The sequence below is a fragment of the Typopeltis vanoorti genome, chromosome 12 (genome assembly GCF_054136105.1).
Source record: "Typopeltis vanoorti isolate ZY-2024b chromosome 12, IOZ_Tvanoo_1.0, whole genome shotgun sequence".
Classification (NCBI taxonomy): Eukaryota; Metazoa; Arthropoda; class Arachnida; order Uropygi; family Thelyphonidae; genus Typopeltis; species Typopeltis vanoorti.
Genome location: NC_143560.1, coordinates 61396449 through 61421329, shown reverse-complemented (window position 1 = coordinate 61421329; position 24881 = coordinate 61396449). Strand labels below are relative to the sequence as shown.

The following is a 24881-nucleotide window of genomic DNA, read 5'->3' as shown; positions in this document are numbered from 1 at the left end:
AGAAAAATCAGAACTCCATGGTGGACACAGGAAGTTAAAGAGGCAGTGAAGGAAAAGAAGAAAGCATATCAAAAGTTCCTGGCAAATAAGTCAGCTTGTACTCTTAGAGAATACAGAGAGAAATGTAAGAAAGCTAAACACTGTGTAAAACTAGCTATACAAAAGTCATGGGAGGACTTTGGCAAGAACATAGAAAATAAATATCAAGAAGGTGGCAAAATATTTTGGAGGTTGTTGAAGAAGTTTAGAAATGGAGGAAAGAGTACTGTAAAAAGAAGTTAGAGATGATAAAGGTGACATGAAAACGGGAGAAAAAGATATCCTTGAAGTATGGAGTAATTACTTTGAAAAATTGCTAAATGAAACAAGCAGAGATAGCACAGTGGTAAAAAACACTCAACAGGCATACAGTCAGGAATAATATCCATACTTGAAGTAGAAAAAGCCATCAAAGGCTTGAAATGTGGAAAGGCAGCAGGAGTAGATGCTATTCGACCAGAAATGCTGAAGTATGGTGGTATAAAAGTCTTACAGTGGCTGCACTGCATAGTTCAGAATGCCTGGACAGACAGAAGGATGAATTCCCAATGATTGGAGTAGAGCTCTCATAGTACCCATATATAAAAAGGGAATTAAAACTGAATGTGAGAATTCAAAGGTATTTCCCTATTGAGTGTTCCTGGCTAGATATATGCAAGTATACGTGAGAAACAGTTGAGAAGAATTGTGGAAGAAAAAGCTTGGTGAAGAACAAGCTGGATTCAGGCCAAATGGAGGCTGTCAGGATCAGATCTTCACTTTACGACAAATAGTTGAGAAATCATGGGAATATAACGAAGATCTGTATTTAAGTTTTGTAGATCTAGAAAAGGCATATGACGAGGTGCCAAGAGAGAAGTTATTCAATATGCTACAGTTATATGGTGTCAATGGGACATTATATCAAGCAATACTTAGTCTTTATTTGAGTTGTAAGTCAGCAGTTAGAATTGAAGGAAGTACAGGAAGATGGTTTAATTTTAAATTTGGTGTGAGACAAGGATGTACATTATCCCCTCTGTTATTCATTATCTATATGGATTACATTATGAAGGAAAGTGGTATTAAACCTGATATCAAAATTGGAGATGTTAATGTCAGCTCTTTGCTTTATGCAGATGATGTTATACCTCTAAATAAATCTGCTACAAGTCTGCAAGATTCTCTGACTAAAATGAATAGCTGTTGTAATAGATATGGTATGAAGGTCAGCAATAAAAAGACAAAGACAATGAAAATAGGCAGAATCATTGAAAATGTCAACTGTGTTGTGAATGGAGAACCTGTGGAACAAGTAAAACATTTCAGCTATTTAGGCACGATTTTTACTGAAGATGGTAAATTAAATATAGAAATAGACAACAGTATCATCAAAGCTGGTATGGTGGGAAGTCAATTGAATAAATTCATATGGAATAAGAGAGAAATTAGTCAGAAAACTAAATTAGCTGTATACAAGACAGTGTTCAAACCAGTTTTAACTTATGGATCTGAGAGCTGGGTCAGAAGTAAAACACTTGACCAAAGACTAGATGCCACAGATATGAGAGTCCTGAGAAAGATTACAGGTGTGAACAGATGGCATCAATGGCAATATCATATTAAAAATGAGGAAATTAGGAAAGAACTTGACATTGTCAGCATCCAGGAATGCGTTAGCAGAGCTATCTAAGGTGGTATGGTCACTTGAACAGAATGGGCGAGGAAAGATTAGCAAAACAAGTGTTCTCTGCCAGGTTGACAGGAAAACGACCCAGAGGAAGACCAAGATATAGCTGGATTAATATTGTACAAAGTTCCTTAGATGATAGAAATATTAGATCTGATAATGTTGGAGTCTTGACAAGTAACAGACTAATTTGGAGGAAAATTGTAGATAGGAAGTTAGTAATGATGTAAATTTTTCATGTAATAGTGTCATATCCTGTACACCCCTTGAGGGTACATGGCAGGAATTTGATGATGATGAAATTAATGAGAATTGTTTCTGTTATATTCAATTATAAGCCTCATCCTATGACTAATTATGTCATAGAATGAGGCTGTCACACTTTAAAAGTCTGTCATATTTTTTTCCTGATGATAAAAAAAACACCATTTTTTTGAGTCATCAGCTCCTTTCAATACAAAACACACTCTTCTCTTAAAATTCTTTTCTTTTTTTCCCCTCACTCAAACCCATATATGCAATTTCTTTTCCATAATATCTACAAATTTCTCACTTTTACTTGCTAGTCAATATGTGTAATGTTTCTGTTCTCAGTTTTATTTAGTCCAACTTTGATTCCTTTGTTTCTCTTTAGCTTACATTTTAGCTAAGATACCAGATGTTCTGTTTTCTCCATTCATTTGAAACATGGATGATCAGAAGTTTTTTGGCTACCTTCGCAACATATTCATTATTGAACTTCTAGTTCTAACAGTAATTATCTGTCCATTTTAGGCATGCTTATCATTAAAAAGAATGAGAATCCGGTACATGTCTATTAATGCTTATAGAAAACTTAAACATACACATTCATATATTCATACTAGTTATTTTCAATACCTTCAATAAAAGTTTTGCAATTTTACCTTTCAAAAAAAAAGTGCCCTCCACATTGTGAAGGTGAAGATGAAAAGAAAGTAGCTTGGCTTTTTCGTTTCCTCTTTTTTTTCTTTTTTTTTCTTTGTTGTTAACGGTTGTCCAAAATGAACTCTATAAATTATCACATACATAAGAAAACTGTCATGTGCAGTTTTCTTGTGTATGTGACAAAGCTTACATGATCAAACTGGAAGAGGTTGGGAAATTTCGAGTGAGTGTGTTGTAGTGTTTTTCAGTTGCAATGTCTTTTTTTTTTTTTTCTATGTCCTATCTTTTCCTGGAGTCTAGCAAAGTGATTTTGCTCACACAGCAATGTTAGTCAATATCATTGTCTTATATTGCATGAAGTTTAGAGATAACTTATGTGGTCTGAGATATTGATATAGGCTAAAAGCCTGTTTCAGCATCTTAAGGACTATTTTTTATTCTCTTTTTTGGTTTTCCTATGTCTGTTTCCCCCTTTGGTTTGTATTTTATTACTTCTTTTGGTAGCCTTTCCTCCTCCATTCTTTGTATATGTTCTTTCCAATTTGTTTGGGGTTATTTTATTTTATAATTTATTGCTTATATTTGTAATTGCTTCCTGATTTCATCATTTCATATTCTATCCATTCTTGTACATTCTTAAACTGCTGTGAGAAATTTAATTTCAGCTGTAGTATTCTACTTGCATCCTTTTTTCTCTCTTTCCAACTTTCTGACCCATATGGTATTGTTGGTACTGTCATGACTTTATAAAATTTTAATTGTGTTTTCTTTCTTTCTTTCTTTCCTTGTTCTGCCATTTGTTGTTCATCTTATAGTACCACATATTGCTTGAAAATGGTGTAACTTATTGTTTATATCATTATCTATATCAAATGTTATGTCACGTCCTAAATGTTGAAAATGTGTTACTTCTTCTAGAGTTTGGTTTACAATTATTATTTTTGTTCAAGTGAATTGGTAACTTGTATTCACTAGTTAATTGCTATAGATCAGGCCTGCACAACATATGGCCCGCGGGCTGCATGTGTGGCCTGCAATGCTATTTATTTTGGCCCATCTGCCTGATTGAATTATTTAATCATACAGGGGAAAATGAAATTAGATGATTTTTTCCTAGCGTTGAATTAAATTTTTACTAAGTTAATCACATGTTTACGTTCATGTGATTAATGTCACAATCATGTTTCTTTCAACTCGACAATAAATTGAATTTGGAGTTATTCCCAATGTCGTATTTAATAACAAATTATTACAGTCGCTTTGAGGTTTTGTTAGCGTTAGTGTCGCTGCAGGGAAATTCAAAGTTACATCTCCGTGATAATGACTTAATGTCTACGAATGAGAATGAATCGTATTACACAAAGTTGGTTGTGCCTTGATTGGCATTGGCAGTGTAGTAATTGATTGTAGCTGGAGCAATACATTACATAACTGTTACCATAACCTGCATTATTGTGAGTTTTTCATCATTAGTTTTTTGTAATTAATATTGTCAATCTCGACACAGTGAGCTTAAGTAAAAAGCGTAAAATAGATTCGGAACATTGAGCATTTAACCCTGAGTGTGGACAAGCAAATATTTTTTTACGCTGTTTAAGGACAAATTAGTGTGCATTGTTTGCCGGGAATCTATTGCTGTGCTGAAAGAGTACAATCTGAGATGTCAGTTTGAATTGAAATATCCTAACCTTGGCAAGTTGGATGCAAGTGAAAAGCAAATAAAAGCAGCAAAGTTATTGAAAGTCCTTAGCAGTGAGCAACAAGCCTTTAAAAAAATGACATCTGCAAATGAAGTTGCCACAAAGGTAAGCTTAAAAATATCACAAGAAATAGTTTGTGCTGGTAAATCATTTACTGAGGGAGAGTTGATAAAAAAAGTGTTGTCTGATGATTGCTGTTTCCGAATTGTGTCCTGATAAGAAAAATAATTTTGAAAATATCAGTTTGTCCCGTATGACTGTTCAGCACAGGGTGGCTGATATTGCCGAGGATCTTAAAGATAACCTGCAAAAAGCGGCTAGTGAATTTGTCTATTATTCGCTTGCTATGGATGAAAGTACTGACGTGAAAGATACTGCACAGCTTTTAATATATGTAAGAGGTGTTAATAAGAATTTTGAAGTGACAGAGGAGCTTGCTGGTTTGTGTTCAATGAAAGGAAGAACAACAGGAAAGGAGATCGCAGAAAATGTAAAGATGTGTGTAACCGAAAAACTATATCCTTAAATTTCAAGAATTTAGTAGCATTTTGCACTGATGGTGCCCCATCTATGTGTGGAAAAAATGTTGGTGCTGTAACATTTATTGAACAGTATGCAGGTAAACCATTAACAAAATTTCACCCCTAATTCATCAGCAGGTGTTCAAAGGTTTTGCAGTTTGATCATGTGATTAAAGTAGTATTTGCTCTGGTCAACTATATTCGAGCTTGGGATTTGAAACACAGAATGTTTCAGGCGTTTCTAGAAGAAAATGATGCCGAGTATGGGGATCTACCATACCACACTGATGTAGGTTGGTTGAGCCGTGGGAAAGTTTTGTCACACTTTGTCACTCAAAAAAATGAACTAGTTGAATTTTTGGAATCTCGAGAAGATATGGAAAAATTCCCAGAAATAATGGATGAAGAATTGAATCAAGATTTATTTTTCTTGTGTGACATTTTGGGTCACTTGAATGATCTTAACTTACAGCTTCAAGGAAAAAATAAGTTTGTTTTTCAGTTAATGTCTCTTATAAAGGCATTCAAAATGAAATTAAGTTTGTTTGAAAATCAACTTGCTAAGGGGGGATATTCCATCAGAATATCATTTGATGGTGGGTGGAAAATATAAGAAACACATATCACTTCTAAGTGAGGAATTTCAGAAAAGAATGTGCCATTGAGTAATGAAGACAAAGTCTGCATAAAAGTGATTGAGGATCCATTTTCTGTCGAAGCAGGAAATCTACCTGCCGAACTCCAGATGGAAGTTATTGATCTCCAGTGTTCTGAAAACTATCGGGCATAGGGAGAGTGCTTTAAAAGAGTTTTATTCTATTCTGGATCAGGATAAATTTAAAAGTTTGCTGGATACTGCCTACCAGGTATTTTGTATGTTTTGGAGCACATATACTTGTGAACAAACATTTTCGGTCATGAACTTGAACAAAACCAAACAGCGTTCATCTTTAAGTGATATCAATTTAGAGGCCATATTAAGAACGGCCACTTCAAACATGACACCAAACTTTGATAAAATAGTGTCAAAAAAAAAAGAAATGCAATGTGACATTCAGTCACTGATATTTCACCGAGAATAAGTGTGATATTCTCAGTGAAATTATTAGTAAACTTAGTGTTTATGTTTAAGTGGTTTTTATTGAGAAATTTTGCAGCTATATCTGTTTGTAAATAATTTTGATTGTAACTCTAAAAAATTAAATATGCATATTAATTAGTGTTTAGTGTAGACCTACTAACAAATTTACTTAAGTTTAGCTGCAGTGGACTAGTCTAAGATTCTAGGTCCGAAGTGATCTGGCTCTTGATCAGGTGGTCCAAGTTGGGTTTGGCCCTCAAAGACAATCAAGTTGTGCATGCCTGCTATAGATGGTGAATAGATCTCTGTTCACCTAGATCTACGGCATCTTTTGATTTTTGTATAATTACTTTATCATCTGCATAAAGTATCGTGTTTACTGTTGTATATTAATTTATGTTTATTTCTGTATTTACTACAGATAGATTTCCTTATTAAATCATCTATATATTAAATTAAGTAGGAGAATGGCTACATACATCCTTGTTGGACTACTTGATTAGTTTCTATTTCTTCTGTTATGTATTCATTGATATTTATGAATGCAGTTGTCTTGTTATATAGGCTCTTAATTACATTTAATAACTGTTTTAGACAGCTTCAGTCTTCCATTATATTCCATAATTTTTTAAGTTAACTCAGTCAACTGCTTTTTCATAATCTATGAGTGTTAGGTGAGTCTGTAAATTAGATCTCATCTTTTTTCTATGAGTAGTTTTAGTGTGACTATCTCACCAATGCAATTTCTACCTTTCCTAAATCCAGACTGTTAATCTAATAGCAAACTATTGACAATAGTGGCAAGTCTTTTATTTAAAATTTTACTATAATTTTATATGTTGTATTTAATAAGCTAATATCTTCTATATAAATTTCTGTTTCTCTTCTTAAAAACTGATGTTATTTTAGCCTGTTTCTATTCTTGTGGTATATTACAGGTAATCCAACAACCAATGGTGCACCCAGGATTTAATCGGGGGGTGGGGTTTGAACGGATAAAAATATATTTAATGCAATGAATTTGTATTAAAAATATTTTTATCCGTTCAACTAAAATTCGTTAAATTTCATTTATTCAATAAAATTCATTAAATAAAATTCATTAGGTGATTATAAAAATTTATTTAAAGAATAAAATCCAGTTATCTTTTCTTTTTACAAAGCGCTTGAATCATTTCAGTCATGGTTACATTAATATCTCTCTCTGTGTATATATAGCAAAGCCAGTCTGTTCAATCAAATACAGGGCGAACTCACACCTGAGTTCAGGATTACGACAAGGAGATCAACTATCAACAATGCTTTTCAACCTATTCTTTGAAAGGGTAATACGAAATGTAATTATAAACAGAGGTGGAACTATTATGAATAGAAGTCTACAGCTTTTGGCTTTTGCGGATAATGTGGACTGTATTGCAAGGACTGAGAGAAGCTTTAGAGAAGGTTATAGACAAATGAGGGAGGAGGCAAAGTAAATGGGACTACAAACAAACAAAACTAAAACAAAATACTTAATTGTTGCCAGAGATAAACAAAAATTGGAAACAGCCAAAGTTTCACAGTAGATGAAGAAACCTTTGAACGAGTCCAGCAGTTCAAATATTTGGGTTCAGTAATAACAGAAAGTAATGATATGTCAGTTGAAATTACCTATAGTATAGCTGCTGCAAATAGAACTTATTATAGTATTCAGCCACTATTAAAATCGAATTTGATTTCGATAAAAAGTAAAATCCAGCTATATAAAGTAATCCTCAAACCTGTGCTTTTGTACGGCTGCGAAACATGGACAATGATCCAGAGAGATCAAAACCAATTGCAAATATGGGAACGAAAGGTATTAAGAAAGATCTTTGGCCCAATTAATGAGAATGGACTTTGGAGAGTGAGGAATAACAAAGAAATAATGGAGAAATTCAATGAAGTGGATATTATTACTGAAATAAAGGTGAGAAGCCTGAGATGGCTAGGACATGTTCAGCGAATGGGAGATGATAGAGCAGTAAAAAAGGTCTTCATGTCTGGACCAGGTGGATCTAGGTCCAGAGGACGACCAAAAAGGAGATGGCTTGATGATGTGGAGGATGATTTAAAGAAAATGAGAGTAAAGAACTGGAGGAGCAGGGCACAGAATCATGAAGAATGGAAGGCTATCCTGAGACAGGCTCAGGTCCTAAATGGACTGTAATGCCAAGGAGTAGTAGTAGTCCGTTCAATCGTGATTGTGTCATGGTAGATCTTAAATAGGTTTTTAAAAGGTGTAAGTTAGAAAATGACCTATCACTGACGCATGTTGTTACCGGAAGCGTTGCAAATATTTTTAATTTTTAATAAGTTGTAGATGTTAGGATATATCATTTTGTCACTTTGAAACTGCATCAACGGCATTTTTGCATGGAGCTATTGCAAACAGTTTTTCAAATTTCTTATACCACAACTTGAATTCGGCGTTCAAAATTGCTGGACTTGTATAAGGCAAATCACCGGCATAAAATTCACACAACTGACGAAAATCTTCCATTGCACTTGCTGTTGGAGCATCTTTTCTATTTGGTAGAAGAGAAAAAAATATACAGTATTTCAAAATGTTGCAGTACCAAGTGAAACGTTCATGAAGTTGAGTCAACATTTGATCAATAAATGGAATGAAATAATTCTCCTGAAATACTCTTCTACAGAATCGGCTGGAACGTTGGACCTTAATGTTTGTTTTGATGAAATCCTTGGCATTTTAATGTTAATATTGAAATTATTGACTTTTATACATGCTTCATCATAAACATCTTTAAATGAAGAATCTGGTATTTCACGAACGGTATTTAATTGAACCACAACATCATCAACAAAATTTAGGGCAATTAAGAGGTCAATAAGATTTTTGCATTATTTTAGACAATGGTAAGGTGTACGCAAATATTTTTTGCAAGCTAAATAAAGATATTATAAATCTTAAAAGATATTAATATTATAATACAGGGTGTTTCAAAAAGAATGACCCAATTTCAAATAATTATATTTAATAGTGAAAATTGGTACATTTACAAAATAAATTCCCAGGTATGAAATAAGTCCTTAAGTTTCACTCATCACAATTACAAATGCTCAATGTGCAATTATAATTACAATTTTCTAATATAACAATTTTCAAATCAGACATTCTGTTTGAAACACCCTGTATTATAAACAACAACGATGTCCTGTCTTTTAGGGGTATTGAAGAAATGATGTGCCTTTTCAATTATGCCAATGCAATTTCTTATTTGTCGCAGATACAGCATTTCCAAGTGCCAAATTCAAACTATGTGATGCACAATGAACATATAAAGCTTGTGGATATTATTATTACATAACACCTCCAGGTAGTCCAAAGACACATCGAGGAAGGGCACCTACTCTATAACTCTCCATCTTCACCAACCACAACTACAATCATCATCTACACCAACGCTATCTACCGCCGACCACTACCACTAGTATTTTCACAGACAATCACAAACATCCATACCCATGGCGGGATTCGAACCCGCAGCCTTTTGGCTGGAGAGTCGACCAACCAGGCCGGATATATAGATAAAAAATTAAATTTTGTGGTTAAAAATTAAAAGTTTTAATTTTTATTAAACAAATAAATAATATGATATAATTATGTTACTATTTACTTTTAATGAGATGGATGAGCTTCTCGGCCTTGCAGAGTTGCTGGATATCTGGCTCAATATTGGTCAACTTCAGTCGAAGATCGGCACACACAAAGACGATTTCTGTATTTTGTTTTTTTATTTGAAGGAGTGATGAAAATCCTTTCTCTCAAAGATAGGTTGTAGAAAACTGCATGATGATTTTCGACTTCTTCAGATAATTTGGGAAATTCACTTCTCACTGAAGGTGAGATCCAGAATCGAGCCAAACCACAATCACGGAATTGCATTTTAAACCCACTGTCACTTGAAAGCTCAATTAGCTGCTCTTTTTTCGATAACGAAAGGTCGTTCTCATGACTGCAAGCCTGAAATGGATCGTGAAACCACAAAAATTTCTTATAAAAATTTATTCAGAAAACGTTTCCAAATTCTGTTTCAGAGTTTTGAGGTGAACACAAACCTTTTCCCAGTGGTTAAATTCTAAACTAATAAGTTTCGGTGCCCTATACAAAATAACCAATTGTATTTACCTTTGAATACTATCCAGGAAAGCTCCAAACCTCCCCGTCCCTTTCATCATGTGTTCGTAATCAGGGGACTTGATATTGACTTTATATACACATTCAAAACTAAACAATTGTTGAATAATAACACAATAATGTAGGCATAATTACCGTAAAGGGAGAAAAATCACAAAACAGAAAAATGTTTCTACAAAATAACCAATTGTATTTACCTTTGAATACGATCCACCGTTCGAGTGTCCAGCAAGTCAGCAAATCTTTCCTTTCGTTAAGCATATTAATATTATCGCATTGCAACTGATGGGAATTCTGTGTTTCTGTGGATTCGTTGCAGACCTCTTTCTCTTCAGAAACTACGACAAACTGTCATTACAAACTCGATTTGTATTATCACTATCATCTGAGCTATTTTACCTTTTAAAGAAGGTACAAATGTACTTATCCATAATTGAAATATCGTACTTACTCACATATAACTCTCGCCCCTGATTTTACTTTCCGAAAAAAGAAATTAAAAAGTTTCGCATATACTTCGCAAATGAAAAAAGCTGAAACACGTTTAGAGCGGGGCAATAGCAACTTGCTCCCATGGTAAACAACAAGCATTCCCCAATAGCCACTATATTACAGAGGCAAGAAAAACAAGTACTGTACTTTTATTATGTCAATGAATAAGGTATAAGCAGTCTGTGTAATATATTTCTCAACAAATAGTGCAATTAGAGACAACTGGGATAAAAACCACACTAATTAATAAATCACATGTCCCGTCATACAGAAACTATGTTGTATGTATAGACTCAAGCAAAACCATATGTTGCAACGGCAAACACAGTATCTAACTAAAAACTATTGTTATTAATTAGATTGTGTGAGTTCACTCGGTAGCAATAAAATTCAACCACAAGTGTTAAAATTCGTAAACGTGTTAAAACTAAGATATATATATATATATGTACAAAGTATTTTACCTTGGGTATAATAAATGTTAAAAATACCAAGCTATTTTAAATCTGGTTTTACTCCATTTCCCAAGTAAGCAAACAGACAAGTACTTATCCATAATTGAAATACCCTGTTTGCTTACTTGGGAAATGGAGTAAAACCAGGTTTAAAATAGCTTGGTATTTTTAACATATATATATATAGTGAATGCTGTTATGGCAGTTTCACATATTGGAATTCGGTTGAAGAGAGTTAGCATTTCAACTTATTTGTCAGCTTGCTTTTATCTTTCTTTCCTCGCGATTTCCGAAAAAATATATAAATACTAGGGTTAACTCACAACACATTTTGTCCAAGTATTACTTAGCACTTCTGGAGATATATTGAGCCTTGGTTGAAACCTTCAACAATAAAAATCAATAAACAACAAGCAATTGGTTGAAATGTGGATAACATATGGTCACTTCAAATCTGACAAAATTGCTAGGGAAGGTGGAAGCAATAAAACTATATTGTTTTTAACTTCACCCCTCTTTTATTACTCGTCATTCTGCTCTGCAAATTAAAATAGCGGCAGCATGTTCATGGAATGAACATGCTGCCACTATTTTTTTTTTTTATGTCAGTGAATTTTTTTTTAAGTATTCATTTTATTTTAATAATTTTTGCTTACTTATTCAATTTTAATTTATTTTGTTTGGATAATTAAAATATATAGATTTATTTGGTTAATTTAATCTGGTGGACCACATGTCCCATCGTCGCGGACCACGGTTTCTCAACCGTGGTTTGCGGCACATAGGGTTTTCTCACCTTATTGTGACCTCTAATTCATAAGTAGTGTAGAAATAGAAGACATGACACAACATAAATAAAAAATGAATTTTAATTAGGAAAAGTATTTTGGAAATTTTTCTAGTGTTTTTTTAACTTTTTCTTTTTTTTTGGGGGGGGGAGAGGAAATGCCCCTTGGCCCCCTCCATGGATGCACCACTGCCAACAACTATTTAACAGATGGATGAATCTTATCAATCTAAATGAGATATCACTGCATTTAATTAACTTTGAGGTAATTCCCATCTGTTCCTGCTTTTTGTGTTGTTGTTGGTAAAGCTTCTACCAATTCCACCATCTCCAATAAGATTTTTCTTGTATTACTTACATTTTTATTTTCTATTTTGTTACTAAGGAATAGATTGTAACATAGTTGTTTGTCATATTATCCATTCTTCTTTTGAGATTCCTGAAATTTCTGCTACTTATTTTTCTGATTTATTCAAATGCTTCATTAATTTATAAGCAATATTTTGGTGTCCATGTAGTTCATTTTCAATATTACTAATAAATATGTCCCAAGAATCTTCCTGAGCTTTTCTTACGATGTTTATTTGCAATATTTATTTTATTTCAGCTTTTAGTGATTCTAGTGTTTGTTTCTACAAGTGTAACTTGTAAGCTTTTGTTTTTCTTCTATAGCTGTTGTTATTTCCTCATTACAAATTTACAGTTCATTTTTTTTCTACTGTTCTTTGTTTTTGCCCTAAGAACCACTTCTGCTGTTTGTTTTATTAATTTGCTTATATTTTTCCTCATTTATGTCAGAAGAAACAGGAATTTGAGATGAGTGTTGAGTCGATCAGTTTTGATATATATATTCCTAATTATATATTATTATCTTATTAATCTTAATCCAAAACTGCCTGCTGGATCTTCAAAACAGTGAATTACATGGGTGATACATGTGTCATACACATAAATTGCTGTTAGCTCTGAATTCTTACTTGATTCAAAAAAATATAATATTGTTATTTCAGTTATAGATATTGATTGTATATGAAAACATTTTCATGACTACAGCCAAATCTGGACATAAATTTATTGCTAGTATACTAATAAATTATATTACACAAAAGATGAGTTATAAATTTCATACAAATTAAATTTCCACACGTTTTTGGCAAAAGTTACAAATTTTCTAAGGATGTAGGATGTAGTTAAGGAATTAATGTACAGTGCTTACAGAAAACTATGCAGAGAGACATTTCAATATGGAATATGTCCACTCCAAACTGTGATGCAGCTCTCACAACGTCATACCATGCTTAGCACCAAGTGATTCAGGAGTTCTTGAGGTATACTTGCTTGCTTCTTCTACAGATTAAGAATAAGACCTTACTTGTTTGTTTGTTTGTTTTCTGGAGAGGAATTTCAAGCAGTAATGTGTCTCCCTGTTGCATTCTAAATGTGTTTTGTAGGGGTTGAGATCTGGGGAGATCAATTTGATTAATATCCTCAGTCTCCAGAAATATCTCCACTGTTCATGTATGATGTAGTGTGGCATTGTCTTCCATAAAAATGAATCCTCTTTGCCTAAGGCACCACATAACAATTGAACATGATGAAGAACTTCGTTGCAGTATCATTCACCATAATCCCCTTTTCCCAACACTTGTACCTTGGGTGCATCCATTAATCATAATGCCTCCCCACACCATGACTCCCACTGCCATATCTATCCCTTTCAAGAACATTCCTGTGATGGTAAGCAGAAGAAATCTAGAATCAGAAGAAAGACTAAAATGACTCACCTGTAAAGAGTACATTAGTCCATTGGTGTCTTTTTTATGAATAAAACACTTCTGAAAACATGTTCTACAATGAACTGTGAATAAAGCGACACAAACTACAGTCCTTAAGGAATATAGGACTACTGGTTACAGACATCTTGCCACAGTTTGTATGTCAAGATATCCTCTTATGCGTGAATGAACCTTTTCAACCATTGGGTTGAAACGCTGCACAAAGCCTGGCTACAGTGCTGTGTGAGATTTCAAACTCTCTGGCAAATCAGTAATTTTGTGCATGTTAGAAATCATCTAGAGATTATAAGGCATCCAACCTGTCAACTTTATTCCTTCATGTAAAGAGCATCCTTCAAACACAATTTGCTTTACGCAACCTTTTGCCTTTTATCATGTTGAGTGATTCCACATGGCCCCTTTGTGTTCCATTCGAAAATTTGAATGTGTACTTGCTTTCTACTCAAAATTGCCACAAGCTGATTCGTCTGAATTTGCAGTTGTAATCTTCATAAATAGTGTTCGTTCTCTGGTTTTGAACACCATTGTAGGTTCAATTAACTTATCTCACTGTTGAGATGACTGACTGACTGATCTTTGATAACTTGGGATACAGTTTTTTGTTTTTACTGTTTTATGAATTTGAACTCAATTTGATTTAAGATAAATTCAGGATCCAGCTCTTTTGAAATGCTGATATATATATATATATATATATATATATATATATAATATATATATATATGAAAGAAAAAAGTTATCCATGGCAGTTGTTATAATAAAAAGTAATTCAGTGTTAACATTAATCTTTAGTAGTCCTTTTTATTTATTTATTTTTGATATACAGTTTTATGTACTAGTATATACATTTAATCAAGAACAGGAGACAAAAGCCGCTTGACTTTTTATGGGAACTTTACTTTTGAAGAATAGAAATTTTTTATGATTATTTCATCCATTTCAGTTATAACTTTTATTATAAATTAGGAGTGTTGGTAGCTTGTCTAGATTTAAGACTGCTATGTCCCCTTAGCTATAACTTTTAAGAACCTCCTCCCCTTCTCTTAATCCTCCCCATCAAGTAAATTTTAGGTTTAATAATTTTCATGTTCATCAAAGGGCAAATATAAAATGCTACATACATAGTACATTGAATAGTATAAGCACGTAAACACAAGAAAGATATTTAATTAACCAAATATTTCGGTCTGGAAATAGCAGACCATCTTCAGTGGCACTACAAGAACCGTTACCCCCCCCCCCCCCAACAAACCTGAAAAATCTGGATTGGCTCAGTACGGGATTGAAACTAACCACAACATCCTTTGGTCAAAAACTTGCCTCTTACATAGATCCCATTATAAATTTGAATATTTATTCAAAGAAAGCATAGAGGCCTTACTCCATCGTCCTAACCTGAATCGGAATGACTGTATATCTATATCAAAAATCTCGGAGAGTCTAATCAGGATAACTCATTAATTCATATTAATTTTATGTTATTTAATATTCTTAATTAATATCTTTATTTCAATCATGTCTCTGCTTAAAAATATTTCCTTTAATACTTAGTGATATAACATCACACGGCTTGTTCTATTTTTAAATGATCTATTGTTAGTATTCCACCTTGTATTTTTTTTTTTTTTAAACTGTTCTTGTAGTGCCACTGAAGATGGTTTGCTATTTCCAGACTGAAATATTTGGTTAATTAAATATCTTTCTTGTGTTTACGTGCTTATATTATTCAGTCTTTATGTCACAAGTATCCTTAAAACATCAAATTTTAATCATACATAGTACATTATTATTATTATTATTATTACATCCCAGGGAGTCCAAAGACTCATTGAGGGAGGGCACCTACTCTACAACCCTCTCTCTCTAACAATCGCAAATACTTTCATCATCTACACCAATGGCATCTACCGCCGACCGCCACCACTAGTATTTTCACAGACAATCACAAACATCCATGCCCACAGCAGGATTTGAACTCTCAGCCTTTTGGCTGGAGAGCAGATACGCTAACCACTCTGCCAACCAAGCCGGAAACAATTAATAATTGTTTAAAAACAACAGATTTTTGACATTGGCAATAATAACAATAATAAATGAAAATAAATCATTATAACAAAAAATTATTGATTCAGATTATTTAGAATATTCATTTCTGTGATTTCATTATTGTGAAATCTAAAACATCTTCAAATAATAAGCTTCTAAGCTTTCGGTAAACTAGATAGATGAGGCCAGTAAAATTTTGAAATTTTAGTAAATACTAATTATTATTTACTGTTGCTTCTATTGCAATATTGCAAATGACATTATGTAAGTTAATTGTTTATTCAGATTATTAAATTGATTATTTTATTATTTGACAGTCTGCTTGGCCAAGTGTATCCGCTCTCCAGCCAAAAGGCTGTGGTTTGAATCCCACTGTGGACATAGATGTTTGTGATTGTCTGTGAAAAGTGGTGGTGATGGTGGTGGGCAGTAGATGATGGTTGTAGTTGCAGTGTTCATTGTAGTTGGTGAATTGAGTGGTGGAGATAGAGCTCTAGAGTAGGTGCCCTCCCTCGATGAGTCTTTGGACTCCCTGGAGGTGTCATGTAATAATAATAATAATTATTATTATTGTGGATAGATTAATTTTTTATCTGTAAATTAGGTTACATAAAACATGTTTCTAGTTTATATTACAATTTAAATGAACATAATTCTTTTATTAAATGGACTTGGGGATAATGGCAGACAGAGAGATGAAGTTTAGATAGATGGCATATTGCAAAAGTGGCTCAAAGGATTGCTTAGATGTTGAAAAACATGCTAACAAGTAAAGATAGGGACGTTATTATCCCTCTTTATATTCAGTATTGTTCTTTTCCATGTTTCTCTTGGCCTTCCTCATCTTCTTTTAGCCTGTGGGTTCCAATCTAGTTTTACTATTATTTTATCTTCTTTCCTCAACACATGCCCCAACCATATGTTTGGGGAAATTTCCTTTTGCGTATCTGTTGCAACATCGGTTTCTGGTTTGTTCTCTGCGATAGTTCTTTGTTTGATATTTGTTTAGGCCAATATATTCCCAGTATCATTTTTAAGCACTTGTTTAGGAAGACCTGGACAGTGTTAACTATCTTTTTGTTTAACATCCACATTTCTGAACCATACATTAGTATTGCCTTTACATTTGAGTTAAATATTCTCATTTTAGTTTTTATAGACAAATTCTTGTTTTTCCAAATATTTCTAAGTTGGTTGAAAGTTGAATAAGCCAGCTGTTTCCTTCTCTTTATATATTCAGTAGTTCCTCCTTTTATTGATACTACTGAACCAAGGTATATAAACTGTTCTACTTCTTTAAGTAGTGTTTCTTCTATTGTTATTTGTTTATTTTGCTTTGTATTTATTTTCATTAACATTGTTTTATTTTTATTTATCCTAAGACCAACTTTTTTGGCTGTTTCTACAAGTGTTGTTGTTTTTTGTTCTATATGTTGGTGCTTCTGTGAAAGTAAGCAGATATCATCTGCAAAATCTAGATCGTAGAGTTGGTTTTGAAGTAACCATTGTAATCCTATATTTCCATGAGATACTTTTCTCATCACCCAGTCTATGACAATTAAAAACATAGTAGGGGAGAGTATACAACACCTTGCCTTACTCCTGTTTTTGTTTTAAATGGTTCTGAGAGGGTATTTCCATGTATTACTTTAATTTCAAAATCTTCATACATTTTTTAAATTATTCTTATTATTTTTCTGGGAGTCCATAATGTCTAAGTAATTTCCATAGGGAAGATCTGTTTATACTGTCGAAAGCTAGTTCAAAATTGATAAAATGTAAGCTTGCCTGCCATTCCAATGATTGTTCTATGATAATTTGTAAAGTAGCAATGTGGTTGGTGCATGAGCTATTGGCTCTAAATCCTGCCTGTTTTGGTCTTAGTTGTTTTTCTATTTCTATTTTGATTCTTTCTAGTATTATCCTTGCTAGTATTTTACTTATAACACTCAGCAATGTCATACCGCTCCAATTTTTGCATTCAGATAGGTTCCCTTTTTTGGGTAATTTAACCAGTAATCCAGTATTCCATTCCTTAGGCCACTCTTTCTGGCATTTCTTAACTTTCAGGGATGGCCTCTTGTCATCACTCCTTCCCACTGTTCAACCAAGTGAAAGAACTCCTCAGTGTCAACCATGTAACCACCTTAATCACCTCTCCTTCTTCTATCCACCAAACTGTACAGTCCACATTCCCTCAGCCGATCCTCATAACTTCCATTGTACAGTCCTGAAATCATCTTTGTTATCTGCTTTTGTACCCTTTCCACAGTTAATTTATCCCCTTCAAATCCTGGGGACCAAATCTGAGAACAATAGTCCAAGTGTGGTCTGATCAGGGTCTTATACAACGGAATGATAACTGTTTTATCTCTGCAGGTCAGTGTCCTTCTCATTATTGCAGCAATCCTCTGTGTTACCTTCACCTTTGCAATATGTCCCCTAAATTTCAGGTTTCTATCAATCATCAACCCCCAGATCTCTTGTCTCCCCTACATTCGCCAGTATAACTCCTCCCATAGAGTATGCAGCATTCCATCGATGTGTCCTAAACCTCAAGACCTTACATTTTGCTGAATTAAACTGAAGCCCCCATTCATTTGCCCATCTATATAGCTTATTCAAATCCTCTTGCAGGGCTGCTGCATCTGCACTATTACTAATAATCCTTCCCAGCTTCACATCATCCGCAAACAACTGAATATCCCCTTGCAATCCACTGACAATGTCATTGATATAAAGGTTAAACAATATAAGTCCCAGTACTGAGCCCTGTGGGACCCCACTTGTAACCCTCTGCTTCCTTGAAACTGCCCCACCATACTACACAACTCTCTGATACCTATCGGACAGCCAATCCTGAATCCAGTTGGCCAATCTGACATCCAGACCCATGTGCTGCAACTTAAATATCAGCTTATCATGTGGCACCCTCTCAAATGCCTTCGCTAAGTCTAAGAAAATGGCAGTATATGCCTTTCCCTCATCTAATTCTCTTGGAACTTTATCATAAAAGGCTAGCATATTGCTAAAACAAGAGCGCCCCTTTATAAATCCATGTTGACTCTCACAGATAACATTTCCCTCATTTGACCAATGCTGTGTATGGTCCTTCACTACTTTCTCCAAGATCTTACTAACTACTGATGACACACAAACTGTCTATAATTAGACACACTTCCAGTCTGCTACCACCCTTATGCAATGTCACTATCTTACCTTCCTTCCATTCCATGGGCACCTTTCCTGCAGCCAGACTTTCATTGAAAAGCCAGTCAAAGGCACTGTCAGTTCCCTAGCACATTCTCTCAAAACTCGTGGTGAAATACCATCCAGTCCCACAGCTTTACTGACATCCAGAGTACTCAGTATTTGAAACACACTTTCCTCCTGTACCTCTAAACCTCGAACCTACCCAATCCCTCTAGCATTAAAACTGACTCCTCCAGGATGAGATACTCCAATAAAGTGCTCATTGAACAATTCCACTATGTCCTCTGCATTAGTCGCTCTATTCCCATTTTTATCCCACAATATCATTCTTCCACGGTTATTTCTCCTCATACTGGCCACATATCTAAAAAATTCCCTAGGATTTTCTTTGGATCTTAGGGCCAATCTCCTCGCATATTCCAGTAATATAACAATTGTAATGTTAAATTATGACAACATTGTTATTGTAAGAACACTATATATATATACATATATATATATATATATATATATATATATATATATATATATATATATATATATATATATATATGAAAGAATGTTTCTCTGATGTTATCTTAAATAGAATATAGCTTTGATGTAGTTTTTTAATTACTTAATTATTTAATTTTTTTTAATATTCTATTTTTACTAGAGGTCATGCCACATTGACCAAATCATTGTCTCTTTAGCATACTGTGTGAAATGTTATTCAGCTTGTCTCTGTATATATGTTTATGCTCCAGATGATTACCTTAATATGAGGGTCGAAACGTCAGGAAATTAAAATGGTTATTTAGAACACGGTTGCAGAGTCCATAATTTGTCTCTAAAATGAATGCTGATCACCATGTGTAACACTAAAGGAAAAGTGTCTGTAAAGCTTTGAAGCTATATTAAAAGTTTTCAAAAAGGAGAGAATGGATTCATATGTGATTTTTAAAAACTTTTATATAAATTCCTTAGAATTGCCGTGCCCTCTGAAAAGCCCATATATTCACCAATTTATAGCTGCTTTAAGCAGCTGTTATCTCTCTTCAGAAATATGGCAAAAAACCTATAATATCATATTGCGGTTCATTCTTGAACGTTATATCTTTTGTAACTGATTTTCTGATTAATGGTAAAATTGCAATTGTTTTTTTGTTTTTTTTAATTAATCAGTTAATTTTTTATACCAAGTAGACAATGTTTTTACTCTTAAACTCCAGAATTTTCGAAAGTGCATTGAAATAGTTGCAGGCAACAAAAAAAAGTGAATTCATGTACTCTGAGATCATCTTCTTCAAGCTGTGTAGTACCATGGCAATGTATATATATCAGAAAATTATAAAATCTTGTAAGCATTTAACCGCATATAAAAGTTTTAAAATTTAATATTGCAAACTTTTTTTGCTTTCTTGTTATTAAATAATATATTTTTTGTCATTCATTGAAATAAATTTATTTACTGTTATTTAATGATATTATAAAACTTGTAACAAATAAAGATAAGAATGATAATTACTTTGCAGACAAACCTTGGTTTTCAATCTCCATGTCTGGTTGAATTCATGAGCACATGGACTATATTTGGTTTTTATATTCTAGTTGAAACTGCAAATGCTGGCCCAGGCAATCTTGAAGTAATGGTTAATAATGGACAAGTACCTACTGTACCTCAAGCTCAAAGTTCCTCCTTATATGCCATCTCTTTTACACCAAAAGATTCCAAGATACATGTTGTAGAGTTAAAGTTCAATGGAGAGCACATACCAGGTTTGATCTCTCATTTATCAAGTAATTTTTAATCATCATATATTAAAGAATAAACAGGCACTATTTATCAACTTAATATGATGATGCCCTACATTATACCAAATGTACTATAGGTTTACAAAGAAATCTTTTGTGCTGGGAGCCACATAAAGAAAAAAATAAAAAAGTTTAAAACCACAAAAAATATTTATTTATTTATTTTTATTTTTTATGGGAATCCTACCCATAGTTGTAAATCTATAGTACATTCATACCATGTGTGAACAAAGGATTTTTTCCCCTATTATTGATTGATTTTATATATTTTTTTGGTATTTTATTAATTTTATTTTATTTTATATTTTACCTTGTCCAGAAACCTTGCTCTAGAGACCAAACATGGAACTTTTTCAGCCAAGCCACATCAGGCCTCAAATAAGTGGGGTAGTAGTTTCCCACAGGATGTTTAAATTCTTCTTCCACCTAAAGACAATCACAAACATCCATGCTCATGATAGGATTCAAATTGTAGCCTATTAGTTCAAGAGCAAATATGCTAATCACTTGGCCAACTAGGCCAGCTATATAATTTTAAATTGATTTGAATCTGACTAGAAAAATTAAATTCTGAGAACTTACATTACATAAAGTAGCTTTATTATAAATTTTTTTTTTGTCCATGTATGAAAGACATCTTCAGTGCAACTCAAAAATTAAACAAATCATATTCGTCTTCCACCTAAAGATAATCACAAACATCCATGCTCATGGAAGGATTCAAATTGCTGCCTATTAGTTGAAGAGCAGATATGTTAACCACTTGGCCAACCAGGCCAGCTATATAATTTCAAATTGATTTGAATCTCACTAGAAAAATTAAATTCTGAGAACTTACATTACATACAGTAGCTTTATTGTAAATTTTTTTTGTCCATGTATGAAAGACATCTTCAGTGCAACTCAAAAATTAAACAAATCATATCCATTTAAGAGAAAAAGTATAAAAGAGCACAACAACAGCTTTTGTAAAATAACAAACATTATCACCATAGCTAATGAAGGCAAGGCTGTAGTTGTACAAGAGAAAACATTTCAGAGAAAATAATAATAATAATTATTATTATTCAGGTATCTCCATGGAGTCAAAAGACTCAGTGTGAGAGATCCATTATTCATAAGCTAGTCATTATCACATAATACGTATCATAATTCTCTTTAAACTTATTCACTGATGAAGCACTCGCAACCACCTCTGGCAACCCATTTCACTGCCATCCAAGCAAAATGCTAGTCCTAACACTCTTACACAACTTCTACTGCTGACTCTCTCTTCTCTCCCTTCTTGCCATGTCCCTGGCCTTGTCAGTACACAGCTTGTTGATCTCTTTCCAAACTGTATTACCTTACACTTTGCCACATTAAACTGGTAGCCATTTACCTTTGCTCATGCTCCTTGTCTAAGTCTGCTTGCAGGATCTCTGCATCACCTTCATTTATTGCTCTTCCCAGTTTAGCATCATTAGCAAACTCATGACCTCCCTTACACTTTATGTTGCTTAGCCCACTAAAGTTAAGAACCTGGTCACTACATTTTGCGTCATGTGACCACTTTCCCACTTACTAACCTCTAGGTTGCCTGGAACCACATTCACTTGCATTGCCCCTAAACATTCTAATTTCCTTTACTCTGCACCTCCAAACTCTCACTGAACAACATTGTCTCAAGACTCCTGATGCCAATCCATTCAAATGCAGGCCATCCTCCTTATATAAATCCTTCCTTCCATCTTACTCCACACATATCCACAAACTCTACACCAATCACTGCACAGTCTGCATGCTGATTCATTTGCAATCACTGTGATTATACATATAAATTTCAACCAATTGGTATGGAATACTATCCAATAAAAGCTGAAAATTGCTTAAAGTCCTATAGTATGCTAGATACTAAGTAGGATGAATATGTGCCATCCAAATTCTTGGAATTTTTATGCCACCATTATTGTTGAGATTAGGATGGTTAATCAGAATTTCACAGGCTTCTTTATTCTTTCATACCAGGTTTTTGTATAATCTTTTCCAATCAATTTGGTGTAGGGTGTTGAGAGCGTGATCTGAGAGGCCTGCTTCACCAAAATTGTTATATTTAATGTGTCTTTTGTGTTCTTTTTCACATATAAGGATTGTACATCCAGTTTCCCCAATATAAGGTAAGTTACAAGTGCAGTAGATGCAATGAACTCCAGGATGTGCCAATGGGAGGAGAGGATCCTTAGAGGAGTTGAATATGTTTTTTAATTTTATAGGTGGTTTAAAAATGGCATTAAGATTATAATGGTGTAGGATTCCATCGATTTTTTCTGATAACCCTTTAATGTATGGGATGGCTATGGTTTTACTGTAATGTATATTCTTTTTTGATGAAGTTTTATGAAGAACTTTATTAATAGTATTTTTGTTATAGCCATTATATATAAATGTGTTGCTAATAATATTATTATTATTATTATTATTATTATTATTATTATTACGGGTATCTCCATGGAGTCAGTAGACTCATCGCGGGAGACCCAAACTAGCAAAACAATATCTGTCATATCTCTTCTTGAATTCATTTACAGATGAAGAGCTCACAACAAAGTCAGGCAATGAATTCCACTCATTCACCACCCTCCAGGCAAAAAACCTTGTTCTGACACCTTTGTTAACCACACTCTTCTTTAATTTCCAGAGATGACCTCTTGTTCTTCCATCACTATCACACAGCTGAAACATTTCCCCTGCATCAATCCTATAAAAACCTTTTAGTAATTTGAATGTTTCTATCATATCCCCTCTTCTTCGCCTATCAGCCAATCTCTGCAATCCACAAGCTCTCAATCTATCAATGTAGGGAGCATTTTTTATATCACTCACCAACTTGGTCACTCTTCTCTGAACCCTCTCCACAGCCTCCTCATCTCCAAGGAATCCAGGTGACTAGACCTGAGCACAGTAATCCAAATGTGGAAGTATCAATGCTTTATAAAGGGGAATAATAACCTCTTTATCTCTGGATGTCAGTGTGTTCCTCAACAACCAAGTAATCCTATGTGCAATCTTGGACACCTTAGCAATGTGTCCTCTGAACTTCATCTCCTTATCTACCAATACCCCTAAGTCCCTAGCCTCATCAATCTCTTGGAGTACCTTTCCATCTATGTAGTACACAGCTGGTAATCTTTTAATCCCAAAATGCAAGACTTTACACTTTTCCACATTGAACTGACATCCATTTTCTTTTGCCCATTTTACCAGCTTATTTAAATCCTCCTGCAAACTTTCAACATCAGCTTGATTTTTTATTGCACTACACAACTTTGCATCATCAGCAAACAACTGAATATCTCCCTTTAAGCCGTTTCCTATATCATTTATATACAAATTAAACAACATTGGCCCAAGCACAGAGCCCTGAGGCACACCACTGGTCACCTGCCTCATTCTGGACTCGGCTCCTCCATACACCACCTTATGGTATCTCTCCCTGAGCCATTCTCCTATCCATATCACCAATTTAATATCCATACCCATCTGCTCCAATTTGCGTAACAGTGTTCTATGGGGTATCCTGTCAAAAGCCTTAGCAAAATCCAGAAGTACCACTGTGTAGCCAGTTCCTTTGTCCAACTCTGATGTTATTCTATTTTGGATAGTTAATAGATTGCTAAGGCAGGATCTACCTTTAACAAAACCATGTTGGCCTCTATAGAGTATCATATCCTGATCCACCCATTCTTGAATTTTGTCTTTAACCAACTTTTCCAATACTTTTACCACTACTCCTGAGATGGTGATTGGTCTGTAATTCAATACTGCAGTTTTAGAGCCACCCTTATGCAAAGGAACCACTTTGCCTAACTTCCACTCCCTAGGGACCATACCAGAGTTCAAACTTAAATTAAATATCCAGGTAAGAGGGGTTGACAATTCATTTGCACATTCACGCAACACCCGAGCTGATATTCCATCTAAGCCTACCCCAGTGTTTGCATTTAAGTTTCGCAATATATTTAATACCTCTGATTCTTTAGCTTCAATTCTCACATTAGGTATTGCTATAGGTATAGAGATATCCTCACTTGGGTGATAGACTTTTGAGAAGTGATCACTCAGTAACTCGACTATTACATCTGATTTTGTCACCTCAATACCATCAGCACCCACTAAGGTTATCCTTCCGAAGTCATTCTTCCTCTTACTTGCCACATAGCGGA

At 34.0% G+C, this 24881-nt stretch overlaps 1 protein-coding gene across 1 annotated transcript in view; it reads left to right on the top strand.

The window, feature by feature from the left end:
- Positions 1-24881, top strand: part of jbug (filamin-type immunoglobulin domains fbug) — an 879391-nt gene that overhangs the window by 474856 nt on the left and 379654 nt on the right. The window contains exon 26 of the mRNA XM_090401914.1: positions 20476-20643. Within this exon, the coding sequence (XP_090258040.1) occupies positions 20476-20643 (168 nt within the window). The remainder of the gene's footprint in view (positions 1-20475; positions 20644-24881) is intronic.